Here is a 14,245-nt window from a genome sequence, read left to right as displayed (position 1 = left end):
ATTGGGTAACTGTTTTTATTTAAAGGGGTTCCGTTCCTTATCAGGAATTGGAGGGTCATTCGAAACTCATTCAGTTCCTAATTTTCACTTGGATGACCTTTGAACTAAAACTGTAGTGTCCGGTTGGGATGGCTAACATTTGCGTGGCACTTGACAATTACAGGGAGTTTCCTATATTAGGCCGGACATGTAAGAATCCCTAAAGAATATCATTATTTTGTGGCATTAGTTGTTACCAACAACAATATCTGCTCATATGGCCTGCCTCTGTGCTTTGTGGGTTGTCTCGGAACTGAATTCTTTTAACAGAAGCCCGGATTTGTGTGTTCGATGATGCAACGCTTGCAGTACTTCTTAACGGCGCGGTACCCTTCGATCGACACCGGGCAGTCCTGGATGTTCAGTTGCTGGAGTCCTCGGCAATAGTATGCGATGCACTGCACCCCCCGATCCGTGATCATATCGCAGCTGCGCAGGCTCAGTTTCTTCAGATTCGGGCAGCTCTCGGCTAGAGCACGCAGTCCGGCATCACTCACATCGCACTTGCCAATGTCCAAGGCTCGGAGTCGTGGGCAGGACCGGGCCAGAACAGTTATGGAGTCATCGCTGACGGCTTCGCATCCGCGGGCATTCAGATACCTCAGCTTGTAGCACCTCCTGGCTATGACTTTGAGCCCAGCATCCGAAACTCGCTCGCATTTGGCCACGGAGAGGTATCGCAATGCTGCTCCCAACTTGGCTAACTCATAAAGGCCGAAATCGGTGATGTTCAGGCAATCCGATACGCTCAGCTCCTTCAATGAGACGCAAAAACTGGGCACGAATTTCAGACCCGCATCTGAAAGTTATAAAAAGTGAATGTAAGCAAGAGATATATTTATGAATTAATTGAATACCCACCTGTAATTTGTATGCAGCGTCTCAGATACAGATACACCAGCTGGGGGCAGTTCTTGACCACAATCTTAAGGCCCATGTCGTCGATGGCCATGCAGTCGGTGAGGTCCAGGTACTGGAGAAGCAGACGACGCGGTGGTTCCACATGGGGATTTGGACTGATACTGCTAACCTGGCTGCAACCTATGAATGTTAAAAAAATGGTTTTAATAGTTTGTAGTTCGAGAGAGTAAGTAAAGTAGTGTCCTTACCTGTCACATCCAGGTGCTGGAGATTGCTGCACTTGGTGAGGGCCTCGACCAGGGCTTGGTTGGACACCCCTACGCATGTTTGGAGTTGCAGATGAGTAAGTTCTGGGCATCGGCGGGTCAGCAATTGCAGGCCTTTATCAGAGATTCGGCACCCATCGGCCAGCATAACTCTTTCCACCTCTGGGCATGCGCCGTTGCAGCTCTGGCCGCACAATTGCCGGAAAATCATCTTCAGGGTTTTGTCACCATTCAGGTGTTCGCCCTTCAGGGAGATCACCTTCCACAGGACGGGTCGCCAAGCCAAGTTCTCGAATCTCCGGCAGACTCTCGCCACGTTACACAGCTCACAACTATCCAGCCAGGAGAAGATCCGTATGACGGCCTCGTCTGGCAGGCGGTCAAAGAGCGGGCCACACCGGAAAGGACCTTTGCGGTTCCAGGGCGGCGGTCCGATCGCAGTCCCAGCTCCTGTGACCCCCACTCCATTGCTAGAGACTCCGCGGCGGGGTGTAGTGGCTGGGGTGCTGCTGGCCATAATTCCTCCTCCACTGGCAGTGGTCGAGGTGGTGATATTGCCCGCTCCGCTCGAGTGGTGACCCGTGGGCGAGGGGGAAACGAGAGTGGCATAGCCCTGGTCCAGACTGGGCGAAAAGCGTCCCAGATTGCACAGGCCGTCCGATAGGCTCTGACCTTTGGTGTGATGATGGTCCAGCTGGAAGGCATTGGCGGAGGAGTTGGTGCTGCGGTTCAGCAGGTAGCGATCGGAGCCGCTTGTTTCGCTGGGACTGGAAGTGCGCGGGTGGTGCAAGCGTTCTAGGGGATAAAGGGGAACATTAAGGACTGGAATGATTGATTTTTTATGGGATGACTCACCTGGCAATCGCTCATTTCCACTGCCGCTGCTGTAATCCTCCAGATAATATCGCTCGTTTTGGTACTGACTCGCCTCCGCACCCAATGGCAGTGCTCTCAGGGCATTCCCCAAGTACAGCGACTCCATCTTTTTGTCCAGCAGATACTGCGCTCCATTGTTGCTTGTCCCATTGCTTCCCAGTACTGTGGGAACACTGCAGCGACCATTTTGGCGTCGTCGTCCAGCCCCTCCACCTCCGCTCCCACTGCCCGTTCCGCCACCTGCGTTATTATCACTGGAGTCTTCCGTATCCGCACTGTTGCCATGCATCCAACTCGGCCTCTGGGCTCCGAATTGTAGGACATGCTCTAGGGTGAGAAAGTTCCTCGGCTGCGGAATAGGAGCCGCGCCTCTCGTTGCAGGGGCAGGCAATTCCGGTGACTTCTTCGCCTGGCGGCCTACGGAGGCTGTGGAATGAGCTCCGAAGGTACCCTGATCCGGTCGAGAATGGCGTCCACGCAACTCAAACGTGGCAGCCTTCTGTTGCACCATGTGCAGAACAGCCGCCGCTGTCGAGGATGTGGCCCCCTGGTCGCAGTCATCTGAGTTCAGTGGATTAGACACTTCCAGGCTGGGATTCGGCGATTTGCGGGAGGACATCATCTTGTAGGCCTGCGGATCCAAGGGGCTGGAGCTCAGCGGATGCGGGTGATGGTAGTGATCACGGACGGCGCTGCTGTTCCGGCCCAAGGACGCCAAAGGACACTCCAGATCGCTACTGCGCCGACTGCTCGTCTTGTGCGACATGGTTGTGTCCTTTCGGGATGCTTCTTGCGGCTATGCGCCTTTAAAATGGCTGGGTAGTCTGAAAGAAATAGTTTCGAGTTTAATAAAATTTCTTAGCCAATAAAAACTGTATGTTTGCATATTCAGACTTAAATCAGCACTAAGATCTCCGACTTTTATTTTTAATTAGGCACCAAATTCTTAACCAGGTGAAAAAAAAGCAGAAAGAAGTATTTATCGATGTCTGGTGTCTGGGTCTTAGCCCAAACGAATGGAATTCAAATCTGCGATGGCCATGGGAACACGGAATGCCTCTTGGATGTGTGTGGGTAGAGTTTTGTGGGTCTCCATGCCATTCGCAATTATTAGAGGAAAATGCGGCGATGCAGAGTCATAACTGGGAGCCATAAAATGTATATTTTTTTGGCCGACCACTCCTCCGAATGTTTACTACAGTTGACCTTTCAAATCCGGCATTCATGCAAAAGCACTCTGGCAATTTGTGGGTGAAATGATCACCAGCCAGAGGATTGTTGCAAACTATCGGTTGTTAGTAGTTTGAAGCAGAGAATTTGATGCAGGCGCGTTTATTTTTATTTTTATAATTAATAAGAGGATCGCCCACACGCTGAAACAAATCATTGGCTTGGTTTTCGGTTTTTGGTTAAATCTTATATTTTGGCCACACGTATGCTGTCATTTCCATTGAGCCGCGTTCATTCATTGTTGTTTGCCCGGAACCAGTTTGGTGCAGGTGGGGCAAGGAGATGGGGGAGTCGGAGGTGGGGTTTCCACCGCGGAAGAGGCACCAGAAGGCGTGGGCCGTTCTATTGCTGGCTTGTGGCCATCCGCAATTTGGCCCGTTGTTATTGGCCTAACCTTAAGACCTTAAATTAAGCCGAAAGTAACCCAATTCGTCCGGGGAACAAGAGATCTGCCAGCAGAAGCCATAACCGTTCGCCCACCGAAGATTCTGTTTCTGTTCTGTGTGTGGCAGGGGCTGTGGTCGGGGGCTTTGCATAATTTACTCAGCCAGCTATCTAAATAGAAAACTATAAATTTATTTCAAATTTCTGTCGGCTCTCAGAGTCTTCAATCCAGCATTTTTTCATTCGGTTTTCTTGGGTGGGGCCGGACCAGGGTCGAAACCGTCGGCACACCTACAGTTTTCGAGGCGGGGTGGCACACTTCGGCGGGACGAGTAAATCACAAGCTGCTCACAAGTGGAGCTCCGGAGCTATGAGCTTTATTTTTATTGTAATCAAATTTGAAATTAATTTGGATTTTTGTGTGGCATATGGCCTCGCCATAAATAAACACAAATAGGCAGCAATAATAACACTGGGCTCTAGCACATTTGGAGAGCCGACAGAAATATGTCTTGTCATTTGGCTTATGGCAGCTGATTAATCTTAGCATCTCCGAAGCCGAAATCAAAACCCTGGCCAACAAAAAAGCCTCTAACCAAAACCAAAAACCATAACCAAAGCCGCCTGTCGCCTGTCGCGCCTCATATGGAATGTCGCTCAACTGGTTCGAAAAATGTAAGAAGAGAAAAAAAATCATCTAAGAAAAAATCAGAAGAAAGAAAGGAAAATGCTCCGAGCCAGAGATCACTTCACTCCACTCGAGGGGTATTTGAATTTTTTTTCCCAATGCCCTCGCCATAATTCACAATACTCGGACAATAAATAATTAATAAAGCACGCTCGGTGTGTGGACAAAAGTGTCAAATGGTTCATTGGGCAACACAGCATGGAATTTGCATAAATTTACATGCAAATGTAATTCACTTTGTTTGTTTTATTCCCCAAGTCTTTGGTCTTTGGGCCAGAAGAGGGCTGAAATATCATTAGTAACGCATTAAACCTTGTAAACAACCCACAGATCTTGTAAAGTTCTTGTCTTCCAACACGTCTAGGGTAAGATTACAATGTGGATTCGGCCAAGTTAAGAAAAGTCTTCTAAAAGAGAAAGTTTTTATATCCCATTTCTGTACTTTGTATGTGCCAATAATAACAATTTTTATGCACAAATTCCCATTTGTAAATTATACTCGATATGACTTTTATGGCCTCTATTTATTTAATGTCCCGGATTACCTTTGTTTCTGTCAAGTGGCTCAATCAATTGTCATGTAATTAAACCGCATATTTATTTCACAATTTTATTGAGCAAATAAAAATTGTAGTCTCCGGCAAAGGCCGATATCCATTGGAAACTGGTCTATGTCCATGTCTAGGCGGTATCTATCTCGATCTGTGTCGATGTTCCTATCTCTATCGTTACCAGCTTGTTCATATTTCCCTGTCCGAGCCAAGCCTCTTCAAGTGAGCTCAACGAGCACATAAAATATGACAACAACAAGTACTAATTATTTAATATGCTTAATGAGCAAATGTCGCCATGCTGGTGCCCACAGTGCACTCGAACAGGCCGACACAGCCTAGGTACAGTGGGGTGAATTCGGTCCAAGTAATTGTGATTTTCCACGGAATCAATCCACACCATTGAATAATGAAAAATTACCATTTAAATTACAAGGAAATAGCATCGTTTGGCGTGGCACGCCGTCTAACATAAATTGAAACCATTAAAGGCAACACCTATGCTGAAAAACAATTATATAATTAAGCCAACAATAACTGTGTCTTTTTTTAACAGCTTTCAATATAAGAAATTATTGAATAACTCCATGACTATGACGATTTTCTCCAGCTCTGTGATTAACTTTTTCAGAGCCAATCATAAAGCCCATTCGCCACACTGTGCGCTGTGTCAAACTAATAACTGCTATTGCCAGCGCTTGTGTGTGGCGACCGTTGTCTGCACATGGTTGAAATCTAACGCCAAAAGCCAACAGCAACTCCAAGTACAAAAGCAACAACTTGGCGCCACGGCAGCAACACAACAGCAACAGAAACAGAAACAGCAACACAGAGTCGGGCAGTGGGCACCATGTGGCCAGTGGCCTCCATGGCTCGGCATGCTGAGCGCCTGGCCCCAAGTCTGGCCCAAAGCTTAAATATATATTATTTATCCATGTATGTGGCAGTATCTGTGTGTGGCTACCGTTTTCTGCAGCAATTGCCGCTCTGTGGGTTGGCTTTTTGCATAGTGTCAATTTTGATTTAGCAAAACGTTGCCATTGCTGCTGCTCTTGTGGTTGCAATTTCTGTTGCTGTTGCTGTTGGTATTGCTGTAGCTGTTGCTATTGCGGTTCCATCGTACTGTCAGCGCACCCGCCTAACACCTCCTGGGCAAATACACACCCACACCCACACACACATAGACAGAAAGTGGGTGGCGCTGACAAGTTTCTTGAAAAATAAGCAAAAGTCATAAAAAATATTTCTTGCGCATGCCAAGCTAAAAAAATACAAACTGGGCGCAGCATCAACTTGATTTTCCCAACGATTTTACACAAAATGCAATTAGTTGACGGGCCTCCGCTTATTTAAGTCTCATTTATTATTTTCTACATTATAAATAAGATTCAAATCTTAACTAATTTTGTTGGTCTTGTTATTATAAGAATGACTATCTACTTTTGAGATGACATTTTAACTATTATTTCCCAGATATTATTTTTAGAGTACATTTGAGTAGTTTACTTTATTTTCATGATAGATCTTCAATTTTTTGAAGACTTTAAATCCTTCCATTCTATGCTTTGCAAACTTTTTGGCACTGAGCCTTAGTCTCAAAATTGTTACTATTTTGTACTCCGCCCAAGAATATGAATCTCTGGCACTTTTGCGACGTGGAATTGTAGAACCATCTCGGGATGTAGGCTTTTCCATTGCCCCGTTCCAAAGGCTGAAGACATCTCACTTGAGCTACAATTGGCTTTGATTTTAAAGAATCTATAAAATTAGGATTTCTTCACTCACTCTGCTCACTATAATGCACGCCAATCACCAACACAATAAGACAATATAAAATTTTCATGATGGAACAATCGAAATTAACTTTTAAAAATTTCGTTACAGGGCTTTTATACCACTGAATTTATTAAATCAGGTGGTGTAAAACAAATATGTATATTGGTTTTATTTCCATAGCTGGCTATTTTTAATCATATTATCTTTACTAAAGTCAAGTTCATAAACACTTTTCGAAAAGGCTTGCTTATTTTTATGGTTGAACAAATATAATAACCACAATTATTGCATCTGTGGAAACGGTCAGAAAACGAAAATACACGGAATACCCTTTAAAAAGGATAATTTTATTATTATTTAAACTCTACAAGCTTTTCTGCATTGAAATCTTGTTGCAAACGTATTTCCACTCATAATATTTTCATTATATCTCCTGGCCCGGTATGTATATTGTCTGCAAGTTTTTCCATTCCTGTCGAAATAGAAACGAGTCCTAAGGATAGGCCCCACTCCATTGTTTCGATTCATTAGACAACGAGCTTGACCTTTGTAGAATTGTAATAAAGACACAAGACATCTATATAGTTTGGTCTACTCACGGCAGTCAATGTAAGTCGGAAAAAGACTTAAGATCAGGCACAGATATAGCCACTTGAAGAGCATGATTTATGTGCGATAACTTGTAAGTCGATAAATGCAAGGGGTACGAATATTAACAACCTTTTATAGGAGAATTAATATGTCCGATTAAAGCCCCATGTTTAATGCCCTATTAAGTGGCGTTTTATATTCATTAAGCAATTTAACGCGGGAAGATATGTTACTGCCTCCAATGCCACAAGCATCGTATAAAAACTGGATTACCCCACATCGCACCTATAAAAAGTCAAAAAACATATTTATTTTATGGCATTCTGAAGCAATTAGTCTCTCTCCTAAATATTTATTTAAGCACATTTAATTATCCCAGGCACAAGCTGCCCAGAGCTCGGCTAACCGTTCACTGAAGTTAAATGAACTCCATTTCTGTTTGGCTTTGTGGCTCCTCGTGTTGCTGTTGTCTCTATGCAAATACCCGATGAAAAGAATTGAAAGTTGACACAGTTCACAAAGAATTTGAAATTTTGGCAAACATAAAATAAACCGAGAGACGGCTTAATATGGAGAATGGGTGTTCGTTTTATTAAATATGCATGGGCGGCGTTTTGAAATGGGATTTGTGTTTTTGTCTGCGAGTGTGAATGCATAAATAGGCAATCATTGAAAAGGTTCCAGATCAATAGGCCGTAGATGGGGCCGTAGAATTGGTGAAAGAGATTGATCTCGTAGAAAGTATCTGGTGGAAGTATCGAGTGGAATGAATGAAGATTCATTGTGGTAGGGGAATTAATTAGAGCATTCAGCCTGCCTCGGAGGTATGCCATATCTGTGGCCTCTCTAACTGTAAATTATTGGAATTTTGTATCAATTTGTAGATTCTGCAATCTCAATTACTTAGGCAAAAACTTTCTCAGGAAGCTGCTGTTCAGTCAGCGTGGAAAAACTCGTTTCAATTTCCACTCGGCCATCATTCAGCTTTTTTCATCTCTGTTACATAGCTAGCTGATTGATCTGATAGCAAAAAATATTTAATATATATATATAAATTGATTTCTTGATGACTATGGTCCATCCATCAAAATTGGTCTTGGCCACAATTTTGTGGCTTCTCGTTTTTGGTTTTTGTTAAGTTTCCTTAATGGTTTTGTGCCATTTCTTCGTCATTATCTGTAACTAAAAATTTCACCGGACCCATTAAAGGAGAACGCGCGGATTTTAGTCAAACTAATTAAACCGAATCTTATATAATGAACCGTGAACAAAATGACCGTGAAGAAGAGCAGGAAAGCTGGTAAGGAGGGAAGGGAGGGGGAAGCAGCTGGAAGAGGAAGAAGGCGAGGGAGAGGCGACCATGTCGGCGATTGAAACATTGAGACTGTCATCAATCAAAGGCAAATTCTTCTGGGGCTTCTCCTCCGGCTGGAGAGCATAATTCAAATTCCAGGCGCAACCAGTTCGTTGCTTGAGTCTTTCGTTTTGCGTTGCTGGCTTCGAAAAGCACTTTTGGCAGAAACTGTAGATAAAGCGAGGCTTAACCCAAAATTAAATACCCAGTGAGCCAAAGTCAGAGCAAAATAAATCACAAAATAAGACCCAGAAACGAGGCAGAAACTCATTGCAAATTACATGCTGTTCCACCTAAAAAGGATGGTGGGGGGCGAGGTCTCAAGTGGAGTGCTGACGTTGACGGGGCCAAAACAATTGCGGACGTGAATGATGGCACGGCTAATCCCCAGATCCGAGATCCAAGATCCAAGATCCCAGATCCGAGAACGGAGAACGGAGATCCCCGATTCCGAAAGACATAAATCCAGGCCAAGTCAAAGTCCAATAAAAATGTCGACCAAATGCAAAAAGCGACAAATGCTTGACGGACCAAATGTCAGAGTTAATTTATCTAAAAGAGTTGCCCGACTTTTTGGAAAAGAGACAGCATCGCTGGCGTAGAACAGAGATAGAGTCACTCGGCGCGAAAGAGAGATCGGAAAATTTTAATTAAGACAAAATATTTGAAATTCTGTTGAAGACAACGAGGTCTTTCTAACAAGAAGCCAACAATTTGCCGCGCGCAATTTTTCAAATTACATTTCATTAAGGAGCACAGGCCAAACAGAGACCGCACCAGCTGGCGGGAGAGAGATGGGGCGTTGATCAAGTGATAAGTGGAAGAGAAAATCCAACAACACCGAATGTAAAGCACCGTTTTGTCTGACTCTTTGGCAACTTTTCACTTGGACATCTCAGAGACAGAGAAAAGGAGGGATATCCGAGGCTAGAGAGAGATCGAGAGAAGGAGGAGGAAACAGGTTATCTGTGAGATACCCGCATGCTTAAAGCCAAAAGACGCCCGCATAGACTTGGCTTTATATTTATTTTTCCTTGTTGGCATCTAATATGCTTCACATAAATTGTTTAACAAATTAAATTTTAAAGTTCAGTTCAGCAATGCCCTGCTAAAAAGAGCTTAAAGACAAAAAATCAACAATTGCGACAACAACTAAAGCAGCAACTATGTCAGTCACTCGGCAACATTGCCAACTAGCAGCGAAACAACATTCCAGCTGCCTGCCTCCCCACCTCCTTCCTATAGCCACAAACCCCCAGCTCCACAGTACCCCTCCTCACTCCCCTGTTGGGGCGATCGTCAAGCTCGTAACTAGCTGGAGCTACAAGTCGCCGTTTCTAATACAAAACTGTCGCTTGTGGCGTGAGAGACTCCGAGTCCGACTGCAACTGCAACTTCGAATGCAACAGCAGCTCGGGCCAGCTCTCTTGGCCACGATTCACGTCGAAGCAAAATAACAGAAAAATGAGAAGAAAAAATGAAAATAAAGTTAAACAAAAAAAAAAAATAAATAATAAAAAATACGTCGCATTGCATTTTAGTATTTGCTGATTGCGCTGTTGCAAGAGCTATGAAATCATACAAACAGACATATAAATACCCCTACTCACACACACAATGCAGGGAGACATACAATAAAAGTTGTGGACAAGAAAGGAAAGTCGATTAGCCGAAGGTGAGCACCGACATGGAGACACCCTTAACATAGGAGACCTTAATTTCCAATTAACAAATCATGCCACTAATAAAATGACTAAAATATTACAATCATACAAGCCAGACACGGGTCTTAATATTTCTTTCCTAAATGGAAGTTTTTTATGGTTTTTTGTACCTTTTTGGTAAAATCATAACAAGCATATAATCGTGTGGTATTATAAAGAAATATATTAAAAGTAATCGTTATTTGGCCTTATAAAGTTACTGTGCTATTCTATATGCAAATTAAGAAGATCTATAAATTTAATTCTCTTTGTAATGCAAAAATCTGCTGCTCGAAACATTTTTAAGTTTTTGGCAACATTTTTTATGTCCAATACGTAGAAAATTGTTTCAAAAATTCTTTGGCTAAATTGGCAAGAAATATAGTAAATGAATTTCAAATTGCACTAAAAGGTTAAAGGTTCTTCTCATAGCTAATGGATCCTTGAAATATTAAAAAAAACTACGAAATAAATAAATAAAGGAAAAAACTGTTGAAAATCTCATGAAATCGGCGAGTGGCTTTTCCATGTCCACCGGTGGTTGGGGGCTGCAATGATGGCGGCAGCCTTTTGGCTTGAAAGCTTTTTGGCTTTGATTGCCAGCGCCGGATTGAGTTTGGGGCTGCGGGACATGGGTATGGTTTTAGCCGACTGTTGGCCGGCTGGCCGAGTGGCTGGCTGGATTGCTGGCTGGCCTGTCATTGCAATGCGCATATGTTGACATTTTTTATAGGAAATATTTTAAATTGTTGTTAAATGCATGAATAAATGGACAAATGCCTCTGTGGCACCGCGAAATCTTTCGTCGCTTTCGATTCGCCGCCGGCATGGAAAGTGTATGCTTAACACAAATGCCAAAATGTTTATATCAAAGTCAAAATCTTGCAGGCCTGACAGATATCAAATGACCAATTTGTAATCATTTAACATGCAGAAATTACAAGGGAGAAGCAAAAACATTAAGGGGAATACGACATAATAAATTTGTTTGCTTGTTTGCTGTGGGACCCCTTTAGGAATATATGGTATTTCCAGTTAAAATAGCAACAGGGGCACCCCCTTGGGCAGTTCACTAATGATGTGAAGATCCGAAAACATTCGGCCAACACGTGTGCCGCAGATTGGCCAGCCAGCCATCGAGCTAGCTAGGCAGCCGAGCTATCCGGCTATGGCATTATCTACATCGGTTTCGGACAGTTCCAGGAAAATTATGAATATACACGGCTATTTTCGCGGGGGAAAAAGGAAAGTCATTCCACATTCTGTATTCTGCCTGTAATTGCCAACCAATAGATATTGCGAGTGTGTGTGTGTGTGAGTGAGTCGTTGTGTTGGCAGGCTTGAAATTCAATCAGTTGGCCATAAACATATCCGTTGCTGCAACTCCTAGTTGAGTTAATGACCAGCCGAGAGATCCCAACTTCCTCTACGTGTATAATTTGCATGCAACAGCTCGCCAAGAGGGTGTATCTGTATCTCGTGCACGGCCATCTGTATCTGTATTTGTATCGTATCTGTGCGAACGAGTTATATGCCAAAGTGGTGCATGCAGCAGCACCACCAACAGTAACAGCAACGGCAACAACAACAATAAATATATATCTCTAAAGGTGTGATTTTAATGTGACAACTTTTGCAACTGGTTCGTGTTCGTGTTGTTCGCAGCTCGCAGTTCGAACCTAGAGAGTTTTCTTCGCTTTTTTCGAGGTGTCAAGGGGAATGGGCGTACGAATAATTCCATTAAAGTTTTACGATCGGGCAATATTAATAAAGAAAACTAAAGAATATACATATATGTATATTTTTCTTCCCCATGGCACGAAGCCACACAAAGACCAAAAGGGAGAGCGGCATAGGTATAGGGTGAGATAGAGATGGAGACTCAGAAAACCTGAATCTTGAATTGCAATTTAATAAGTTGTGATCGTTGTGCTGTTTTTTGCTTTTTTGTTTTTCTACCTTGCTGATTATACACGTAACTCCCTTTGGGTTCTCATTTATGCATCGCATAGCACTTTGTTTATTTGGCAGTTTTTTCAGCTTCATTTAATTCCCATTTATTTTCGGACTCTATCCTTTTTTCTCTTGATTTCTCTTCTCTTTTATTTTTAATTTTTTGTTATTCACTCACAAATCGCACACACTTTTCTCTACTTTATTTTCATTGCAGGTCGTGTCTCGGTGTGTGCGTTCTCCGATCTTTCACTCTGGGCTCTTTAACTTGGCCTCCGTGTTATCTTTTTGCGCTCACTGACTCACGGCACTCACAAAAACACACCAACACACACACAAAGACACGTAGGCAGGCACGCAACAAAATGCGGCCCGTAAATGCTCAAGACGAAAGTCCGTTCCACACCTCGACGATCCCGATCCGACAGTGCACGGCAACAGGTAAATGGCAACTGAGTCTCCGGGCTCACCGTCGAGGCTCGAAGAGTAGTAGATTCGATCCGATGGCAGCTGTAGAGTTTGTTCGCTCTCTTGGCCACCGGAAGAATTCACCACAAGTGGTTAAGAAGAGGCATTGCCAGGCGCAAATCGAAAGACTTAGGCAACGAACTTGTTGAGTTTCTTCAATTTCAAAATTTTAAATTGTGAATATATTTATTTAAACTTTTATGCGAAAAATATAGTGTTTTTTGTTCTTAACATAAATTTTTTTTAGTTTTAGCTTAACCAAAAATAAAGTTTAAAATTTTTTTAAATAATTTAAGTATAAAATATTTTTGTGAACATTTTAGCTACACAGGTTTAAGGAATTTAAAAATATGAAAACCATTAAAAAATTTTAAAAAAACGTCCATTAAAATATATTAAAAAATAGAATAAAAAACAAAAATTAAAAAAAAAAATAAAAAAATAATTTTTAATTTATTTTTTTCAGACATCATTTCAGATATTCATTTATTCTTATAGTTTCTAAATATTCATTAATATTTTGTTAATGTTTAATATTTTATTAGAACTACACCATATGGTAGTATTCTGTTGGGATAATCCGGGTAGAATTTCTATAATTGTTGCACACTTTCCCAAAACGCTGCAATCCTTACCCCTTTCCCACAATTATCTCGTGTGTTGAACATGTTGTACTACTTTTATGATTCTGCTGCAGAGCTGCAGTCTTTGCAAAAAAATTTCCACCATGGCATAACTAAATATGCCTGTGGGCTAAACTGGCATACCAAAAAAAATGAAGAGAGCGCTAGCCATCAAGATCCTCGCTCATGGAAGCGCCTCAATTCTTGGATGAAAGCTGGCAGAGAGGCTTAAGAGCGCACTGCACACACCTGTGCATAGGTGTGAGTGTACGGGCGAGTGAGTGAGCTGGATTACAGGCGCGCATGCTCAGCGCACGCCTCTCCACGCCACCCCCCTCCCCAGCGATCCCACACGCTCGCCCCTTTTGTTTGCAATGGAATTTCTTTCTTTTCATAAACATGTTTCTTGCCGTGCTGTTGTTGGCTTATTACAGCATTTATGAGGCGAAAAGAGCGAGAGGTAGCAGCTCTAAGCCAAAGTGGCATGAAACAAGTTCAGCGCTCGACTTCTGCTCCGCTCTCCTCGGCTCGGCTCAGTTCGGTTCAGATCAGTTCACCTCAGTTGGATGCGTTCCTGGCCAACTCCAGCCAGCTCCAACTCCAGCTCCGGCTCCCAACCGCTTCTTGAATGACTGCAGCGCAGGAATGCAGTGTTGTAAATAGCTGAGGCCGCAGCGACGTCCATGGCGGCCGTGGCTGCGACGCCGGCAGCGACTGTAAGCGGTCCGGGCCACATTGTTGTTGTTGGCCTCAGAATCAGAGCAAGTCGTAGGACCTGGCCAGCAGATCGCGACAACGATCAGGCCAGAGCGCTGGAGCAGGAGCTCAAAACAGAGAACAACATTTTAGAAAACGACAAATAAATTTTTTTAAAAAACTTTT

The 14,245-nt window shown here is 43.2% G+C and overlaps 2 protein-coding genes across 2 annotated transcripts; both read right to left on the bottom strand.

Moving 5' to 3' along the window:
* Position 1: 1 nt before the first annotated feature.
* Positions 2–12,765, bottom strand: LOC6501323 (F-box/LRR-repeat protein 7). The gene is made up of 5 exons (XM_001954958.4): positions 12,279–12,765; positions 2,022–2,866; positions 1,149–1,961; positions 901–1,080; positions 2–838 (listed from the first exon to the last, which is right to left on the bottom strand). The coding sequence occupies exons 2-5, from the start codon at positions 2,806–2,808 to the stop codon at positions 303–305; spliced, it is 2,316 nt and encodes a 771-aa protein (XP_001954994.1). The 5' UTR covers positions 2,809–2,866; positions 12,279–12,765; the 3' UTR covers positions 2–302.
* On the bottom strand, positions 6,226–7,509 carry LOC26515261 (PI-actitoxin-Afv2a). The gene is made up of 3 exons (XM_044714402.1): positions 7,271–7,509; positions 6,681–7,216; positions 6,226–6,626 (listed from the first exon to the last, which is right to left on the bottom strand). Exons 2-3 carry the CDS (start codon positions 6,736–6,738, stop codon positions 6,454–6,456), a joined length of 231 nt encoding a protein of 76 aa, XP_044570337.1. The 5' UTR covers positions 6,739–7,216; positions 7,271–7,509; the 3' UTR covers positions 6,226–6,453.
* Positions 12,766–14,245: the final 1,480 nt, after the last annotated feature.

The sequence above is a fragment of the Drosophila ananassae genome, chromosome 2L, assembly GCF_017639315.1.
Source record: "Drosophila ananassae strain 14024-0371.13 chromosome 2L, ASM1763931v2, whole genome shotgun sequence".
Classification (NCBI taxonomy): domain Eukaryota; kingdom Metazoa; phylum Arthropoda; class Insecta; order Diptera; family Drosophilidae; genus Drosophila; species Drosophila ananassae.
Note: the sequence above shows the minus strand (reverse complement) of the source record. Positions and strands in the feature narration are given on the sequence as shown.